At 36.5% G+C, this 20,047-nt stretch overlaps 1 protein-coding gene across 1 annotated transcript in view; it reads left to right on the forward strand.

Annotated features, from left to right (window-relative positions):
* The window catches only part of kcnh5b (potassium voltage-gated channel, subfamily H (eag-related), member 5b), a 41,105-nt gene extending 22,708 nt beyond the window's left edge, over positions 1–18,397 (forward strand). Inside the window, exons 10-11 of the mRNA XM_052571942.1 lie at positions 1,217–1,413; positions 16,635–18,397. Coding sequence (XP_052427902.1) covers positions 1,217–1,413; positions 16,635–17,657 — 1,220 coding nt within the window. The 3' untranslated portion in view covers positions 17,658–18,397. The remainder of the gene's footprint in view (positions 1–1,216; positions 1,414–16,634) is intronic.
* Positions 18,398–20,047: the final 1,650 nt, after the last annotated feature.

Below are 20,047 nucleotides of genomic sequence, written 5' to 3' on the forward strand. Positions count from 1 at the left end.
ATCAGTGCAGGGTTGGGACTTGAAGGTTGAAGGTCTATTTTAGGTTCTTGGCGCCGAGGATCTTCGGAAAGTGATGGGAGAGATCAGTGTGCCATTGATCTTTGGCATCTCAAACGAGTACAGACAACTACACTCCTCTCCGATAATACCACATTCATCTAATGCAACAATTATCCTGCTTACTGTTTCTTGCCTTCTTTCACCAAGGCTTTCTGTCAGTTCTGAAAGTAAGAGATAATTAAAAAATGATCCTTGAGCTATAAGTTTGTCATGTGCTTCACATTTATTGCATTTGTGAATAGTTTTGGTTTCCTTCAGGCCTTAAAATTTAAACTTGCCATGAAATGTAAATTGAAAATAGTTTTTTTAATACTATTGATCTTGTTTTTAATGTTTTGTTAACTGTTGAATAGAACCAAGTCCCTTCCTTACGTATTTTTTTCTTTTCTTTTTAATAATCCAATTTGAATGCAAGTCACAAAAAGATGTAACCATTCCATTCACCAGAAAACTAGAATTCTGTCATTTATTCAACTTCATGCTGTTCCAAACTCATTTGATTGTCTTTCTCATGTGGAACACAAAATCATTTTTGCAGAATGCTCAGCTGCTTGAAAAAGTTGATTATAATTTATGCACATGATTCATGCACTTTCTTCTAAACCTTCTGAAGTCAAATGAGAAGTTTGTAGGAACAGACCAGAGCAAGGGTAGGACTTTCAATATTTAAAAACAGATCTTAAAATATCATTTGTAAAGTAAGTCATACAGTCTTGTAACGGAATGAGATGATTAAATGATGGCAGAATTTTCATGTTTAAGTGAACTCTCCCGTTATTTTTCTCTGTTCTTAACATAAACCTGTTGTTTGGCCTTAGAATACTTACTTTTGTGTTCCACTGAAGAATAGAGTCATGTGAGTTCAGAATGACAAGAGAGTGAGTAATTGATTAGAACATTTTTAATTTTAGGTCAGTTACCCATTTTAAGATGAGTAAGCTAAACTTTTTCCAGTGCAGTTAAGTAATTCTTCAACTCAAGTCGGTGCCAGGCTCCAGGTCTATAAAGAGAACATTAATTGAAATGTCAGATTTGATCATTCTGCTGTGAGATTATGCATTTTGATTGACACCAATTAAAATAGTCTGGTCTCACTCTGACTCTTCTTATTTTCCCTTTGCTTATTCTCTGGTATTTTTTCTTCTTTCTCTCTCAGGTAAAGGGGACGTGTTTGGGGATGTGTTTTGGAAGGAGACAACTTTGGCCCACTCATGTGCTAACGTTCGGGCGTTAACGTATTGTGATCTTCACATCATAAAGAGAGAAGCCTTGCTGAAAGTGTTGGACTTCTACACAGCGTTTGCCAACTCCTTCTCTCGAAACCTCATTCTCACCTGCAACCTACGAAAAAGGGTGAGACGCATTCCCCTGCACCTACACCTCTCTTATGTTATGTATCCCTCTCATTTGAGTCTGCTAGGATTTTTCAGTGTTTTATTTGTCTGAGTTCAGCTTTATTCAATCTTATTACTTTTTTCCTATGTGCTGAAATCTAATGTTTTCCCTTGTTAGTTTACAGGCTCTTTATTATGTTCCCTGTTGATTTATTGGCCCTGTTCTCTGATCACGTGTTACAGAGTTAAAAAAGTGTAACAGCTGATGATTTGAAACCTTAATTATTATGTTCTTTTAAGCTATGCTGTGATACTGATGAAACAGTAAGTGTGTTTAAAGGACTGAATTACCCAGAGAGGAATTATAATGATTAGATTTATTGATGGTATGTTGGATAAATTAAAGGTACAGTTCATCTAGAAATGAAAACTGTTATTTACTCACCCACATGTTGTTCCAAACTCAGACTCTGGTTAATCTTCAAAACACAAATTAAGATCACCCTCCTGATAACAAAAGCCTAGAAGACACAAAAATGTCATAAAAGTTATCCGAGGTTTCGTTAAAGGGGGGGTGAAATGCTATTTCATGCATACTGAGTTTTTTAAACTGTTAAAGAGTTGGATTCCCATGCTAAACATGGACAAAGTTTCAAAAATTAAGTTGTACGTTTGAAGTAGTATTTTTGTTCCCAAAATACTCCTTCCGGTTTGTCACAAGTTTCAGAAAGTTTTTTCCGAGTATGGCTCTGTGTGACGTTAGATGGAGCGGAATTTCCTTATATGGGTCCTAGGGCACTTCTGCTGGAAGAGCGCGCGCTCCCGTATAGCAGAGCACTGAGAGCACAACAGACATTCACTGATCAGAGCGAGAGCGTTGCGAAATGTCACAAAAGGAGTGTGTTTTTGGTTGCCAGGGCAAGACAACCCTGCACAGATTACCAAAAGAGAAACAGCATTAAGGGACCAGTGGATGGAGTTTATTTTTACAGAGCATCAACGGAGTTGTGCAAGTGTTTTTGTTTGTTCCCTGCATTTTGAAGACGCTTGTTTTACAAACAAGGCCCAGTTTGAAGACAGATTTGCGTATCGTTTATTTCTTAAGGATGATGCAATCCCAAAGAAAAAGGGTCACGATCGTGTGTTGGAACCGCAGGCGGTGAGTAAAACTGCTTAAAATATCTCTGCCCCCTTGTTAGTGCGTCCCCTCCCATGCCGGAGACCCGGGTTCGAGCCCCGCTCGGAGCGAGTCGTTGCTGCTGCTGCTCTCGTTCAGTTTCAGCCTCGGGATCTGATTCTGGATCATAAATAAACGGCTGAATCTGACTGTTAGCCATGGTTTGTTTTGGATGATGGTTTTTCCCTCACGGTAATGTCACAGCTTCCACATGCTATCAACGCAAAAGCCTACTGGCGCTCGAGATTCTTTAGCTCCGCCCACACGTCTCGCCTCCAGCCGGTCGTGTTTTTCCGGGAAAAATCGGTACAGACTATCTTTCTCTTATGAATATAATAAAACTAAAGACTTTTTAGAGTTATGAAGGATGCAGTACTACTATATAGGTACTCAATATTAACAGGATATTGAGTGAAAACGAGCATTTCACCCCCCCCTTTAAAAAAAGAAAACAAAAAATCTTAATTTGTGTTTTAAAGCTTATATTCTAAGTGTTATGGGTTTGTAATTATGTGAGGGTGAGTGAATGATGACAGAAGTATTCTTTTAAGTGACAAGCTAAGAATTGGGTTATGGACTTTGAAGTGATGTTTTTGTTCTCAGAATGTATTCTCATTTGAAGCAGATGAAGCTTGTTTTCAAAGCTACATTCACCCAAAAAATGATTTTTTTTGTCATCATTTACTCACCCTCCTGTCTTTCCAAACCTCTTATGACTTTCTTTATTTTATTGGTGTGTAAGCTGCTGTTTTCATACTTGGAAAGTGGATGGGTATATATATTCGGGAAAAGGCGCTATAAAGGTTATCATCATCATCATCAAGTTGGTCACAAGCCACATACAGTAAGTGATTTGACAGGTCTGCAGAAGGGGAGGTTAAATTTTGGTCTGTTCCACACAGAAAGCTACTATAGACTACAGTGGGGTTTTTTGCTTACCATTTGGATAATAACAAACTGAACTAGAATACATTAAAATGATCTCTTCATACGTAAAGAACAGAAATTATAAAGGTTTGGTACAACATAAGGGAAAATAAATTACAAAAAAACATTTTTAGGATAAATAAACCTTTAAGCTCTCATAGCTCTGATTGGACATAAGCCACATTTGTCATCAGTTCCCCTAATCGTATTGGATACAGTACAGAGTATAAAGATGTGTCGTGGCCATCAGGGGGATTATGGGTAGAATTGGGTCAGTAGTGTGAAAGAGGGGAAGCCTGTGGAGAAAAAAGATTCAGTATGTTGGTGCATATGGAGCGAAGATTTTCTTTCTTTCTCTTTCTCTTCTCATGTTCAATCCTCTCCCCTTTACTGTTCAATTGTTATCTTTCTAGTGTCTTCTCATTGTTACATACTTTACTCATTTTCTTTATCAGCAGCCTTGGATTTGACTAGAAGCTTATTGTTTGCTCCTTCCCTCTGTTTTTTCTCCCTCTTTTCTAAACAATTACTAAGAGTCACACATAACCACAAAGACACACACATTAAAACCTACAAACAACAGAGTTTTTCTAGGTTAATGGTCAGATATGAATAAATCAAAAGCAAAAGCTGCTCTCATAAGTACTTCTCCTGTTTATCACTTTCTCTCTCTCTCTCCATCTTTTCTTAATGTTATTCCCTTTTTCCACCCTGATTGTTCCCTGCCCTGCTTTTACCCTGTCAAAGTCTTGCATCAATGCTGAAGCAAAACAAAAATTCACAGCAGCTTGGTTTTAAGCAGTCTCAACATATTTTTGATCATTTGTCTTTTTGCTACTGTATTCATATAAAATAGAGGACAGAAAATTAAAGGAACAGAGTAGAATACGATCAGAAGTCAGGTTTGTGTCTCAATTAATTTATTCATTATGAGTTTGGCAGATGCTTTTATCGAAAGCAACTTACACTAATAATAATATTGCCAGAAGTCTTGGCTGTGTATATATAGCTTCAAAGATCATATGATGATAATGCTTTATTTTCTTTGCCTTATTGTAGAAATGTCTGCAGTAATATCAGTATTTTTGAGCTGTACACTTTAGAGGACAGAAAATAAAGGGAATGGTGTGGAATCAGGACTGGGAGTCATTTTTAAATCTTCATGATTGCCGTGAATAAACAGTTAGACAAAAAAAGCTTTTAATTGTTAATAAAAAAAATTATATTTCTCATCATATAAAAGCAATTTATCCATTTTGTACAGTATATATGGTATAGAAACAAAACGGCAGCTTAGTGAATTCAAAACTCTTTAATGGTCAAATGAAAGACCAGTCGTGTTTAGTGTCTCTGTCAAGGGAGCCTGAGGGTTACAACAGAATGAAAGATTTAGATTGCAAGCATGTATCTGCCATCTAATGGAGGACAGAGAGAGAGAGAGAGAGAGAGAGACTGGGAGGGATGAAATCATTATGGAGAAAGAAAGAGAGTCATACACAAAATTAGTATCGCTGGTATGTTGTTGATTGTGTGCGTGCAGGGAAGAGTTGTGAGATGATATTTTATGGTTTTTCGAAGGTTTGTGTAATATTCTCACATATTTGATGGTATGTGTTTTCTGGTTAATCAGTCAAAGTTTTAAAGACAGCTTGTGGGCCTTCAGGCAGACACTCTACACAGACACACTTCCACCACAAGGCTTTTGCATTAATGATGTGACCCAGAATAAGAGTGTGTCTGTCACTAACTTACAAATTCTGAGACTGCTTATTTGCCTAAAGTACTACAGTACTACTGTCAAACCACATCAAATTTTCATAAGTGACATTATTATCTCAACATTGCAAGCAAACAATGACATCATTCATTTTATCCTGTTAATTACATGTGTAATTATTAAATGTAAAAAGTTCTGGCTGAAATATTGTTTTACAATAAAAAATATTCTACTATTATTTATTATTATTATTTATGAATAATTTATATTTTTATTATAAAATATAAATTATTATATATATTTAATTATATATACAGTTGAAAACAGATATTCACATACACTTCAGAAAAAAACACTAAAACTTTTATTTCTTTACTGTCATACATTAAATCAGAGTAAACTTTTTCTGTTTTTGATCAATAAATATTAACATATTTTTTGCATTTGTTAAATGTCAGAATCGAGCGAGGGATAATTTGTATGTATTTTTTTATCACTTTCATCAAAGTCAGAAGTATACATACACTTCCTTAGTATTTGGTAGAATTGCCCCGAAACTGTTTCACTTGGGCCAAACATTTTGGGTATCCTTCTGCAATCTTTCTACAATAGTTTGCTGGAATTTTGGCCCACTCCTCTTGACAGAACGGGTGCAACTGGGTTAGGTTTGTAGGCCTTCTTGCTCGCACTTGCCTTTTTCAGTGGCACCCACAAATTTTCTATGGGATTGAGATCAGGGATTTGTGATGGCCACTTCAATACCTTGACTTTGTTGTCCTTAAGCCACTTTGTAACATATTTGGAGGTATGCTCGGGGTCATTGTCCATTTGGAAGACCCATTTGTGCCCAAGTTTTAACTTCCTGGCTGATGTCTTCAGATGTTGCTTCAATATATCCACAAAAATTTTTTTTCTCATGATGCCATCTATTTTGTGAAGTGCACCAGTCCCTTCTGCAGCAAAGCATCCCCGCAAAATTATACCACCACCCCCATACTTCACGGTTGGGATGGTGTTCTGGCGCTTCAAACTTCGCCCTTTATCCTCCAAATATACCGTTTATCATTATGGCCGAACAGTTACATTTTTGTTTCGTCAGACCACAGGACATGTCTCCAGAAATTAAGATTTTTGTCCCCATGTGCAGTTGCAAACTGTAGTCTGGCTTTTTTATGGTTGTTTTGAAGTAATAGTTTTCTCCTCTCAGAGTAACCTTTCAGTTCATGGTGGTACAGGACTCGTTTTACTGTGGATAATGACACGGTCTTACCAGTTTCAGCAATTATCTTTACAAGGTCTTTTGCTGTTGTCCTGGGGTTGATTCACACAGTTCGCACCAAAAAAGTTTCCGCTCTGGGACTCAGAATCCGTCTCCTTCCTGACTGGTATGATGGTTGTACATTCCCATGTTTTTTATACTTGCGTATTATTGTCTGAACAGATGAACGTGTGACCTTCAGGCATCTGGAAATTTTACCTAAGGATGAGCCACACTTGTGGAGGTCCACAATTCTTTTCTTGATGTCTTTGTTTGATTTCTCTTGATTTTCCCATGATGTCAAAGAAAGAGGCTCTGTGTTTAAGGTGTGCCTTTATATGCATCCACAGATGTGCCACCAAGTAACTCAAATGGAATCAATGAACCTATCAGAAGGTTCTTAAGCTCAGAATGGTATCATCTGGAGTTTTCTTTTTGTTTAAAGACACATTAAACTTAGTGTATGTATACTTCTGACTTTGATGAAAGTGATAAAAAAAATACATAAAAGTTCTCCCTCTCTCAATTCTGACATTTAACAATTGCAAGAAAATATGTTAATATTTATTGATCTAAAGCAGAAAACGTTTACTCTGATTTAATGTATGACAGTAAAGAAATAATAGTTTTTGTTTTTTTCTTAAGTGTATGTAAATATCTGGTTTCAACTGTATATATATATATATATATATATATATATATATATATATATATATATATATATATATATATATATATATATATATATATATATACACACAAGTGTGTGTATATAATTACACTTTATTAATATTGTTATTATCATCACTGTTATTATTATTATTTCTATTATAATTTTATATATTATATATTATATATCTAATATAAAAGGTAGTATACATTATTATGTATAGAGTTATATAGATGTAATTTTTATATTTAGCAATACATATAATCTACCAATTTTAAACCCTCATTTTGTATTAATAAATTTTCCAAAATCACTGCACATAGCCTCAAATGTCATGTGGTTTGCTGGAGGTGTTGCTTCATTTGTCTTATTGAAGAAATGACTTTAGTAACTGTGGCATCTTGGCAGAAACACTGGGCACCATGTAGCAACTGCAGATTTGTGAAAGGTTGTGTTATTTCCACTGGGAGTGAAATGCTTTCTCCGGTAAAAAGATTCAGACAGGTTTAGAGTTATTTTCTTTAAGCAGTAAATTGAACAGAAGATTGAATCTCATATCTCATCAGTCTGTCTGAGTGCATGGCTGCATTAGATGCGTGTGTGTGTGTGGCTGCAGGTGACAGGCTGGATTACCTAAACAGCCCTAATGTGTCACCTAATCACCCGCTGACACTGACACACTCTCCCTCAATGTGAGTGAGAGAGGAGCAAGGTTTGGTTACGGTACAGTGATGGCACCAGGGTAGGGCTGAAAAAAAAATGAGAAAAGATATTTAGAGATTAACCCTTTCGAGTCGATTAACGCATATATGCGTTTTGAGTCATTTTCACCTGATATCCCCGAAAAGAACTTAAATTACACTCTCAGTTTTGATCGTACAGATAAGAGCAATACATCAATCGAATCTGTAAAGGGTCTAGTTTTTTTTGGATACAGACATAATAACAAAAAACCTTTGTGCACTTATAAAATAAAGATAACAAACAAGGTGCGCTGTCTACAGTCTTTGTCTCCGCTGATCGTCATGTACAAACATTTCATTAAAATGAACTGTAACTCCGTGAATACTCAACGAAGAGACATGAGAGAGATATCTATAGAAAGCCTGGAATGTCTACTTTTAAACTAAACAAGTGCTGCCGATAACAAATATTCTGAGATAAAGTAATCCACATGAAAACAACGCGATGTATGTTTTTCATATCTCTGCTCATTATATCTAATGTGACCACGCCCCCGCGCTTAACGCGCTATTCAGATTCAAACTGAAGCGCGCGGCTTGAATACGCCCACACAGAAGAAAAAGCAGCCAGACTATTCTTCAAGTTTTTATTTTATTTTACTGTTTGCTTCGCGATGAGAGGAATAAGACATAATTCACCCCAAAAAGATGTGATGTGGTTGAGGATTTGAGAAATGGATTTCCTCAGAAAAAAGAATGAAGCACTTTATTCAGCAGAGATCATAAACATGAGTAAGTCTCTTTTTATTTATTTGTACTAGTTTTCAAATAACGTGTAAACATTTTACTAGTTAGACTTTTTCCAAATACTTTTTCCAAACTATAATTCCTGACTTAATGTATAATCAAGTGAAACATTATGAAGTTTCATTAACAATATACAATACTATACCATTCAAAAGCTTGATGTAAATAATATAAATGTGACAAATAGAGATAACTCTAACAAATGTAAAAACAATGCAGTTCTTTCGATTTATTCCCCCTAAAAAAACCTGAAAAATATTATCAGCTCTTTTCAACATTAATAATAATAATAATAATAATAATGATGATGATAATAAATGGGGTTTATTTGGTAGAAAATAAGATTGTTAAAAGGATTTCTGAAGGATTGTGTGACTAGAGAAAGGATGCCAAAAAATTTGAAAGTCAGCTTTGATTGTTCCTAATAAACCGTTTAACTGCTCCCCCAAGTGGATATTAAATTATGTTGTGGGATAATTAAATATATTCTTAATAAACTACAAACATAAAATTATATACTTTTATTTTGTTCTCACATTCTTTCTTGTAAGTCCTCCCTCAGAGTGGCACAGTTGAATGAGAGGCTCATTATGCAGCTCATTATGCAGGCCTTTGTCTTCTCAGGTGTAAATCACAATGATATTCATGATAGTTGACGCCTACTCGCATATGACTTTTACCAACAAAAAGTGTTTTAGAAAATTTAAATCAATATATTGTTTTCTGTGAGTGAGTAAACAAGATGATTTTCACATCATTCAGAAAGAAAAATTCTAGGCTACAAGCTCCAGTTCTCAACTTTTCCGGCAACCAATTTTATGTATGTGTTTTATTGCCTTATTCAAGTGATTTAACATTTTTAGTTTTTCACTAACCATGCATAACATTTTTTTTCTCAAAAATACAATCACGTACATGCATGCATTTCACATATTATTATAGCCCAGTTTGTGCTGATTACAGTGATATTAGACTTTACCCATTTAGATATTTATAAGAAACTGAAAAAAGCACAAATGTCAGGGCATGACAAAACTTCTCAAGGCCCCAAAAATACCCTTAGACTCCAGAGGGTTAAAGGGGAGGTGCAGTGTTATCATCTAAGCAGCATCCACACACTTCTGATAAGAGTCTGACAGAGATATTGTTTTGCTGATATTATCAGCCGATATGAACCTGAAACTTTGAAAGTTTGAATGGCTATATCTCCGAAATGGCTCCGTGGATCCACAACAAATTCAGGGGTCCCTTCAGCTCGAGGAACCCTCTCGAACGTGAATTGAGTTTATGTCTAGAGGCTCTCTTTCGAATGAGACCACCCCCGCGTTGATAGCCTCCAGGGTTCGGGAGTTACGGGTGGTAAAATTTAGATCTGGCGCTGACCGATCTAGTGGTCCCGGGGGGCTGCCGATGCATGGCATTCCATAGGGCTCCTCGAGCTGAAGGGATCCCCCGAATTTGGTGGAGATCCACCAGCGCGTTCGCAAGATAGTGACACCAGTCAACACTTTCACTCCAGTAAGGAGGTCTCTTGTACATTAGAGTCCGCCATGATTCCAGTTCCAAGGGAACATGCACGTTACATTCAAAGGACATTAAATTGCGCGAGATGAGAATTTATATTGTATTTATTTACTGATGTATATTATGTCACACTTCAGACTTCTCTAGTAAGTTTCATCTGTGTGTGAAGACAGTAGCGAGGTGAAATAAACTTCAACCGGAATAAAGTTGAATGGAATTTAATCGATTTAAAGTTGGATAAACTTCAACTTGATAAACTTCAACTTGCACTGATTTCAGACTTTTTTGGATAATACATTTTATTGTTAAATTGTTAAATGCCCTGCCTCCATTACGTCACGTCATTATAAGTGTTTGATCTCCACAATTGAGTGATCATTGCAAAAATTTGTTATATATATATGTATATATATATATATATATATACTGTATTCTATATATAGTACCAGTCAAATGTACACATGAAAGGGAAATTGTCCAATCTTCTGAATGATACTCTACTATAATATACACAAAGAATATACCCTCTAATATCAGTATCGGTATCAGCCCCCCCCCCCCAAAAAAAAAAACATATCGGTCGTGCTCTACTTCTGAATGCACATTTTCTATTGCATCAAATGATGGAGAAGAGTGATTTAACAAGGCATATATCCATATACTAGCTGCTCTTATTTTATTTATTATTATTTTATTAATGATAATACAATTAATTTACATGTAATATTTATATTAATTTATTATAATATAATATAGTATAATTTTTATATTTACACCATTACCTGATTGCATTTCCTTTAGTGAAACAGGTGCTTATGTGGACAGCACCTTCACTTTAAGTAAATTCGCCCCAAGACACTTTCTTTCTTTTTCTTTCTTTCTTTCTTTCTTTCTTTCTTTCTTTCTTTCTTTCTTTCTTTCTTTCTTTCTTTCTTTCTTTCTCGCTCATTTGTTTTCCCTCTCAGTCCTGTCTTTATCTTTATTTGGTCTGTTTAGTGGTCTAATTAGTGAAGTTTATTCGCTGTAGTGCTAGAGCTCCGGAGAGATACATAGATACATAAACACAAGTTTAAACACTATATTATAAATATATGTAAAACAGATTGAAAGAAGTGACACACACACACACATAAACAAATGGATAAAGATGAAATGCTCCAATTAGCTCCCCTCAGGGTGATGGTCCCCAAGAGCTCTTACCAAGAAAAAAAACCATCTTATCTAATCATGGATACACACAGCGCCCCCCCTCACACACACACACACACACACACACACAGGTCCTCAGGCAAGTAGGTGAGACTCCCCTGCCGATTTTCTCTTTGGAATAATGGCTTCTCTCCGGAGTGCTTCCAGAACATTCTAGAGAGTGAAAGATTGAAGGAGGAGTGGAGTGGCCCAGCTTTTTCACTTGCTGGCAAGAATGCGTGAAAGGGACTTGGAGTGATGTGGCAGCTGTAAATCTGAAAGCTTGTGTGTGTGATATTTTTGCTGCCATAATGTCAAGGGAATTTAATTTATTTCTCCACCTGCTTGGGGTTTCTTACATGTAAGATGAAGTTACATTATCTATTAGTATATAATGAGGAGTTGTTATGTGTGTGTGAGCACACCTGGTTTCCTCCTAACTGTAATGTGACAGTAAGAGGGTCTGAAGCATTTGTCACTGATTCTCAGCAGTAAACGCTGTGGACACATTTTGAGCCAATTACCTCTCGTCAGAGAGAAGACGCTTCCCCACTGTGGGTTTGCAGTTTATTTGTGTGTGTGTGTGTGTGTCCAAGTTATGTTATGCAATTGTGTTGCTAACAGGCTTCTATGTAATTTTAAGTCACTCAAACCTCAGTTCTTCACACACATAATAAACATTCAAACTGGAAAGGACTGACAAGTGACATGTTCAGAATAACCACAGATGTGCTCTCTCTCTCTCTCTCTCTCTCTCTCTCTCTCTCTCGCTCTCTCGCTCTCTCGCTCTCTCGCTCTCTCTCTCTCTCTCTCTCTCTCTCTCTCTCTCTCTATATATATATATATACCACTTCAGTCGTCAATCACATGATCCTTCAGAAATCATTCTAATGTTCTAATCATAAATGCTTTTTTGGTGTTCAGTAATTATTTTTTAAATATCAATAATGGTTATTATTATCAAAACCTGTTGAAACGATAGTTTTTTTAAGGATTCTTTGAATAGAAAATTTAAATCAAAATATTTTGTGGCATTATAAACTTACTTTGGTTTTAATTTAAAATCAAGAAATGTATTACATTTATTCCTTGCTGATTATTATTATTATTATTATTATTATAAATAAGTAAATCACTAACGCCAAACTTTTGAATGGTAGTGCATTAAAATTTTGAAAAAATAAAAAAATAAACATGTAGTTGCAAAAATCTAATCACAGTTTATTTATAAAGCACCTTAAAATCTAAGTGTAGCAAAGTGCTGTACAATTTCAAAGAAATACAAAGAAAGAGATACTAAAACACTGCAAGATTAAAATAAACTCATTTAAATGCATCTAATCCAAACCAGTGGTCCTCATGAAGCAGCAAAGGCCTCATAAAGCAGACATGTCTTAAGATAGGGTTTAAAAATGTTTACACAGGTAGACAATCTGATAGATATTGGTATATTGGATATATGATATCTGTCTTATGGTTGCTACAGTATTTTAATTGCTCCACTGACCACAGCACTTACATGCGTCATAACAGCTGTTTTTTTTATCTCTCATTCTCTTATTCTGTTGACAGTTGCAGGTGAACACACACCAGTGCGCAAATCCTTCACTCTGTTGCTCCAAGATCAGAAGTAGAATCTTAAAATAACCAGAGTGCTTTAATACACCAGGAAAAAGCATGACGTTTTGCTTATTGCATATTGCTGTGATGTGCATTGTGTGTGATATTCCTTCAGGGAAGGACAGTCAGGTCAGCCACCGCTGTCTCTTGTTTAGACACAGTGAGATGCTAAAGTCCTTTGAGGTGAATGTGAGTCGGTCCATTTGAAAATTTCGAACCGTATCATTGCTTCGGATCCGTAAAGAATGTGATAATGGCTTTGACCCAGACCGAGGCTGGAGTTTATGAGTTTATAAATGCCTCTTCTTCTGCCTCTTTCTTCTGATATGAAAGAATTTATAGATTTTCATGTAATTATTTCTGTCGTGCACCTCGTTGTGGCGGTAATTGTTTATACAATATGCCTTCTGGCAATGTCAAATCTCTGATATTACCATATGCATTTTGCAAACCTGAATATGCATATTGCAAATTTGCATTGTGTCCTTTCCGCAAGAGGGTACACGATTACAATATCATAACGCGCATGATCTCATCTTTTTCAGCAGCCAATGACATTTACTTATTGAAAATTACAGAAAAGGCTGTAAATCTTCTCTACTTCTTGGTTGCACTTTTAAGCCTTAATATTAATTGTTCATGTTTTTGAGGTTTAGTTAAGTAAATGATTGGTTTATGTGTGCTTACAACATCATGAAAGAGATTCTGCCTTAATTTTAACCTTTCACTGAGGACTCTTGTCACAGCACAGGGAGCGACGGAGGTCAGAAAGAAGAAAAAACAGTCAAAGCAGGAGCCAGACATTAACTGTCTAGTGACAGGCTAGAGAACTTTGCTGCTTTAGGCTGTTATCAATGTTTTCTGTGCCCGAATCCACAACATTGGCATAAATGGACCAGCCTGAAGATATCAGAACCTTTTCTCTCTTCAAATCTTTGTTTTTGCTTTGTATGTTTAAATTGATATTGACAAGCCTACAAGACAACAGTCCCAGCATCACTGTTATCCCTATTGCCAGTACATCCCCAGCTGTACCACAGTTAGTGAAATCAAATTTACTGTGTTTTTCACAAAACTTGGTTTGGAGATGTACAATCATCTCAAGGCGTACAAGGCGTACAAGCAATTACTGCCTTGAAAGGGGTCAGGAGGAATAGGTTCTAATGAGCTTTCATTTCCCAGCGTTATTAAAAAAACAACACAAATACCCGCAGTTCCCTCTGTGACTGGAACTCATTAAATAATTTCTGTTGGTTTTGTGTGAATAACTCTAAAGTCTACCAGGAGCTTTGTGTGTCAGAGGAAGGTGTGTGATCTCAAACGTAGCCTCGGTGGGACAGAAAATGTTGTAATGTTCAAACAGAGAATGTGGCAGTGTTCAGCTCTTGTTTTGCTGACTTTCAGAAAAAGGGCAAAAGAGAATAGACAGATGTTCTCTTTCTGTGGGCTCCAGTGTCTGAACTAATCCATCAGTTTTGTATGTTTGTGTTCAGATTTAGGAGTCAAACACACTCAGTATGGATTCTTCAAAACAATACAGATTCTTAAGAAAAATAGGAAAATGGGTGATAAAAAAAATATTAATTTGTTCCTATCCCAGCTCAATGTGAATAGACAAGTTAGCCATTTGTATGTTGATTTTGCATCCTAATTCAGTTCAACATGGCACCACACAGACAGACAGACAGACGGGTGGGTGGGTGGGTGGATGGATGGATGGACGGACAGACATAGATAGATAGATAGATAGATAGATAGATAGATAGATAGATAGATAGATAGATAGATAGATAGATAGATAGATAGATAGATAGATAGATAGATAGATAGATAGATAGATTTGTTAGTAGCTATTGAATTGAGCAGTTTTTTGTCTGCATTCCAACCTTGCTCATGTTTTACATTAACTTGGGAGAAAGACACACAAGTTAATTAATATCATCAGCTGAACTAAATGAATATATCACCAAAAATGAGTTTCAGTAAAGAACTTGATGATTTTCATGTGGTGAAAAAAATTATAAAAAGATGAGATCAGAGAAAGGCAGGAAAAAGACAAAGAGGGGGTGAAAAGAACAACAGATACATAATTTAAGACTGAACTCCAAACACATGTATTCTGTGGGCAGACCATGGCAATCCTCACAATGGAAGCTTTAGTGTGACGGTGGGAGAAGAAGATAAAAACATGTATCATTTAGATCTTTCTTTCCCCACATTTTCAATAATACCCTGGAATTCCGAAATTCCTGTTATTACATGTTCTAATAACATTTTGGCGTCTATTATTTTTAAATAATAGAAAAAGCTATTTTAATAACTCAAAATTTACAAACATGGAATTTGGTCAAATTACACCAAAGCAAGGCTGGATTGGTAATCGGGCATACCAGGCATTTTCCCGGTAGGCCAAGGCACCCAAGGGGCCGACATAATTTTTTTTGTTTGTTTGTTTTTTGCCAAGGACCATCACGCAGGGACAGCAAGCAGCCAGTGGCCCATTGGTTTGTCTCATGTATTGACAGTATAAACATCCAATCACAAAGCGCTATAGACGGTACGATTAACTCCGATTTAACGATTTTATTCCGCCTAGGCTATATAAAGTTCACTTCACCCCAACTTCTTCCTCATCGGCTTTTCCCATGTTTTCACAGCAGCTTTATCAAGAACAGGTTTGTTCTTGTGCTCAGTGATGCGGGCCAAAGAGGCAAGCCGGAGGAGGAAAAGTTACATTAAACAGAATTTTTTTTTCACAATATTACTGGTTTTGTTGTGATCAAATAAATGCAGACTTTGTGTGGAAAAGATAATTCTTTAAAAAACATTAAAGTTTTGACAAAAAAAAATGTCATTCAGAATTTGAAGGAATTTTAACTGTGGCTATACCATGCTAGTAGAACAGTGTTTTACAAAATAACCAAGATACTTCAACAAAAACCAGCAATGATTGTTGCATGAAGAAAGATTAAAGCAAAAATTTCTGAAGGTTACTGAAGTCAAATATTAGTAGGAATTGTACAGGCCCTTGCTTTGAATGAATTCAGCAATTCCAGCTTCAGTGTTGCCCATTGAGAGTCTCTGCATTATTCCGTCCTCTCATGCATTTGTCTTTCTTGGACAACCAGCCTTTTTGGGGGATTTGAATGAGTTAGTGACACTGTAAAAAAGAAATATTCAAGAAATCACAGATTTGGAACAACCAACTTCTTTGCTATGGCTGCTATTGGCCTTCATCTGGACAACCTGCTGTCAGAGTGTTTCCGTCTGTTTAGAACAGATCACCGTCTTTCAATGTCAGTCAAAACTGGAAAGTTAGGTGGTCAGTTAAACAGAGTTTCTCAGATAATTAAGGAAGTTAGCATGAGATTAACACCAAATAAAGTGTTCTCTAATTCTGATCAGCATTCTTTTTCAAATATCGTATTTAAAGTCTTTATACTGCTATTCAGAATATATTGAACTCTTGAAATGTGCTTAAAAAACTGCACTTTAACTCCTGTTAGGATAACCTAAAAATAGGACTCCAACCAGTGACCTCAAAATTTAGGAACTTGTAGGTTGTTCTCTGATTTTTATCTCCACTGTAAATGAAAGTTTTGTTGATTCCAAAATTCTCAGATGCCATTTTCTGTCTAACTGATGGTATTTCTTCTCTGCATTATCCAGTTTATATTTCGTAAAATCATCGACGTGAAGAAGGAGGAAGAAGAGAGGCAGCGCTCAAAGAATGAGGTTCCACTCAGCATTCCTGTGGACCACCCAGTCCGAAAACTTTTCCAGAAGTTTAAACAGCAGAAAGAGCTCCGTAGCCAGGGCACTTCAGTCCAGCTGGACCTAGAGAAGAATCAGCAGCATCTACAGCAGCCCACACGCATGGCAAAACCTCACGCCTCCCTCATGCAGAACTCACTGCACGCAGTTCAGAACGGGTCCACAAGCAGCGTGGTCACCATATCCCAAATCACACCCATCCAGAACTGCCTGGCCTATCCTAAAGCGGGCGACTCAGTCAAGCAGAACAACCGCGACATCATGGAACTCAAACCTGACGTGGTCAGTGGGGACCAAGTCACAAATCGACTCAAAGTGAATAACACAGCGCGGACCAAACCCGCAGGAACTGCCCGTGGCTGGATGAGACTGAAAAACAACATGGCTGCCCCTGGCTCACCTCCAGAAGATGAGAGGAAGGATGGATTGAACAATGCGGCTAAAGCTGTGTCCATGGAGCGCGTTTCACCAGAAGTCAAAGTTCAGATAGAAAGTGTTGAGGAGGTTGGAACATCCAGGAAGAGTTCGCTTCGCAAAACAGACTCTTGGGATAGTGGCTTGACTTACAGTGACCAGAGACTGGACAGGGTTTCAGAGCCCCAGAGCCCTGTTCCTGGAGTCGGTGGAGGAGAAGGACCAGCACAGGATTTTTACCCCAGTAGTGAGAGCTCATTCCAGGCTTCGCTGCAGGAGGCAAGGCTGGAGCTGCGGACAGAGATCCAAGCTCTGAATGGAAGGATGGCAGTTTTAGAAGAACGGGTTGGACAGATTCTCAGGCTGCTTTTAGAGACTTCAAAGCCCACGTCTAGTGAAGACCCAACCCCAAAAATGCACAGACCCAAACACAAAGCACAAGGCAGCATCCCAGTGTCCACCCTCAGTACACCAGACTCTAAAAAGGATGAGGGTTTGCCATAGTAAAACAGATTTTGCATTCAATAAACATTTGATATGCAGCATTTGTAGCATCACTGGGGCTTTGGTGCATCCAAGTTTGGCACCTGTATCTGCAGTTACAGGAATGCCCAAAATAGGAGCTTGGGTTGGTTTCTAGCTTCTGAATTCTAAGTATAAAACTGACAACTGAACATTTGTATGGGAACAGGAGCTTGTTTCTGGATCTAAATAAGGGCCAGGAACTCTAACCCCATCAGAGTACAGTGAATGCACTGAGAAATACAAAAATAAGAGGATTTTTAGTTTTAGTGTTTTTAATGTTCAATCAGCACTTTTTTGCACACTGAAGTAATACAGGAAATGTTGTTTTTCCCATTTTCTCAGTGTGAGTTTGTATATATAATGCATGACCAGCTGGGTTCTGGCTTGCCAAAAATGTACAACCCTGATGAAGTCTGTACAATTGATATTTAAATGCTTGTATATTATGCAGTTAACTGCATGCAGATCTGTTTATTCTCACAGAATGCTTATTTTCAATGTGTAAATGAAAGAGACTGCTGATTGTCTTGGTATCACCATAATGTACATTCAGGTTTTTGACAAAATGTAGCATGACAGATCACTGAAGAAGAATGTGTTGTGTTTGAAACATTTACATATGCATGAATGACCTTAACAGCACTCAAGAACTTTGCCTTAAATGACCTGAACATCACTCTTGAGATAAAGCTGAAGAAATAAAACCTGCATTGGTTATCGGTGATGGACAGGTCTGTTTTTCATCTGTCTTTCTATATATTTTAACTTACATGTGTCAGTTTTCATTTCAGCTTTTTTGTCAAGGATTTTGGAGCATGTAAGATTATATGCCCTTCATTTATGTTCCACTGAATGTTATTGGGTTTGTTTTATTTAATATAGCAACAGTAGCAGTTTTTGGGCCTGAAATGCAGCTTCACCACTGTATATCTCTTGACTTAATAAAAAATTGTAAACTGCAACATTTTGTTCACATATTCAAGATAACTTAATAAATGATATTTTTAGCTCTCAAAACAAAGTCCGTTGTTTTAGGACTGGAAGGCACATGACAAACACATCTGGGCTACTCAACCATCATCTTCTCTTCAGCAAAACAAGATTATTCTGCAGATCAGGACACCACAATGACAACGAAAACCAAATCTGAAAATGTTCTTAAGGATTGTATCCTTTTAAAGGTATTGTTGTGTTTATTTCTTCTGAAGTTCACTTAAAAAGCTACTGTGTACAGTGCACACACATATTTTGGGATCTGTAAATGTTATTTTATATTTATATATATATATATATACACATCTAAAGAAATTAAATCTTTTATTCTGCAAGCATGCACAAAATGTATTAAAATTGTCTTTTACATTGTTACAAGAAATGTGGTTGCACTTTATTTTACAGTACGTGTACTTATAGTGTACTTACAGTTTAATTATCTAAGAAAGTCCTGGTAATACAAGGTATTACAAACTACATGGGGTATGGTTAGGTTTAGGGGTAGGTTCAGGGTTAGTACCAAGTTATTACATAGTTGTAATTACTATAATAAGTACATAGTATGTACATGAGGAACAGGACTGTAAAATAAAGTGCTACCAGAAATGTCTTTTAAAACATTCTATTTAATTACTGTATAACTTCTATTTACTTTATAAACTATTAAAGAATCCTAAAAATATGAAATATTAATATTAAGCAGCATGTTTTCAACATTATTAATAAATCAGCAAATCGGCATAGCAGAATGATTCTGAAGGATCACATATTTAATTTATTAGCATTTTTAATATTTACTTTTTTTTGTCATAATTTTTCCTTTATTTCTTTTAATCATTATCATATGTTCCCTTTGTTTCCAGGTAGCAGAGAGTTAAATGAACCTGCACATGTTAAGAGTGCAGCTCTCTGTATTACAGTCCTGCTGGTTTGATCCAGTTCTCTACAAAAGAAAGACAGATGAAGCTCTCGGCTGAAGTCAATTTTCAGGTAGATGTGCTGCAGCTCAAGCCCTCAAGATTCTGTTATTACAATCCATTTATCTTTCACTCTGTCTCTCTTTTTGCTGAGCTTGCTAAAGATCTGGGATTGGCCTGGTTTTAAAATATCAGTTTTGTGCTTTTATATTCTTTTATATACTCACACACACATATTGTTATACACAAATATTGTTTCAGAGATACAAGCCCATTTCAGTAGTAATGTGTGTTTGTGAATGTAAAGCCAAAGACTGTGCTGTGTTGAATTTAACATGAGGTCTGCCTTCTGTGTACTGAGTAGTCTCAGTTTTGCTTGGTCTCACGGTCTTAAGCTGTTGACATTTAATCAGGAGAAAGACCAATGGGTAAAGGGTTTTTCTAGTTAGCATAGTTAGC

Source organism: Carassius gibelio, chromosome B13, assembly GCF_023724105.1.
Source record: "Carassius gibelio isolate Cgi1373 ecotype wild population from Czech Republic chromosome B13, carGib1.2-hapl.c, whole genome shotgun sequence".
Classification (NCBI taxonomy): Eukaryota; Metazoa; Chordata; class Actinopteri; order Cypriniformes; family Cyprinidae; genus Carassius; species Carassius gibelio.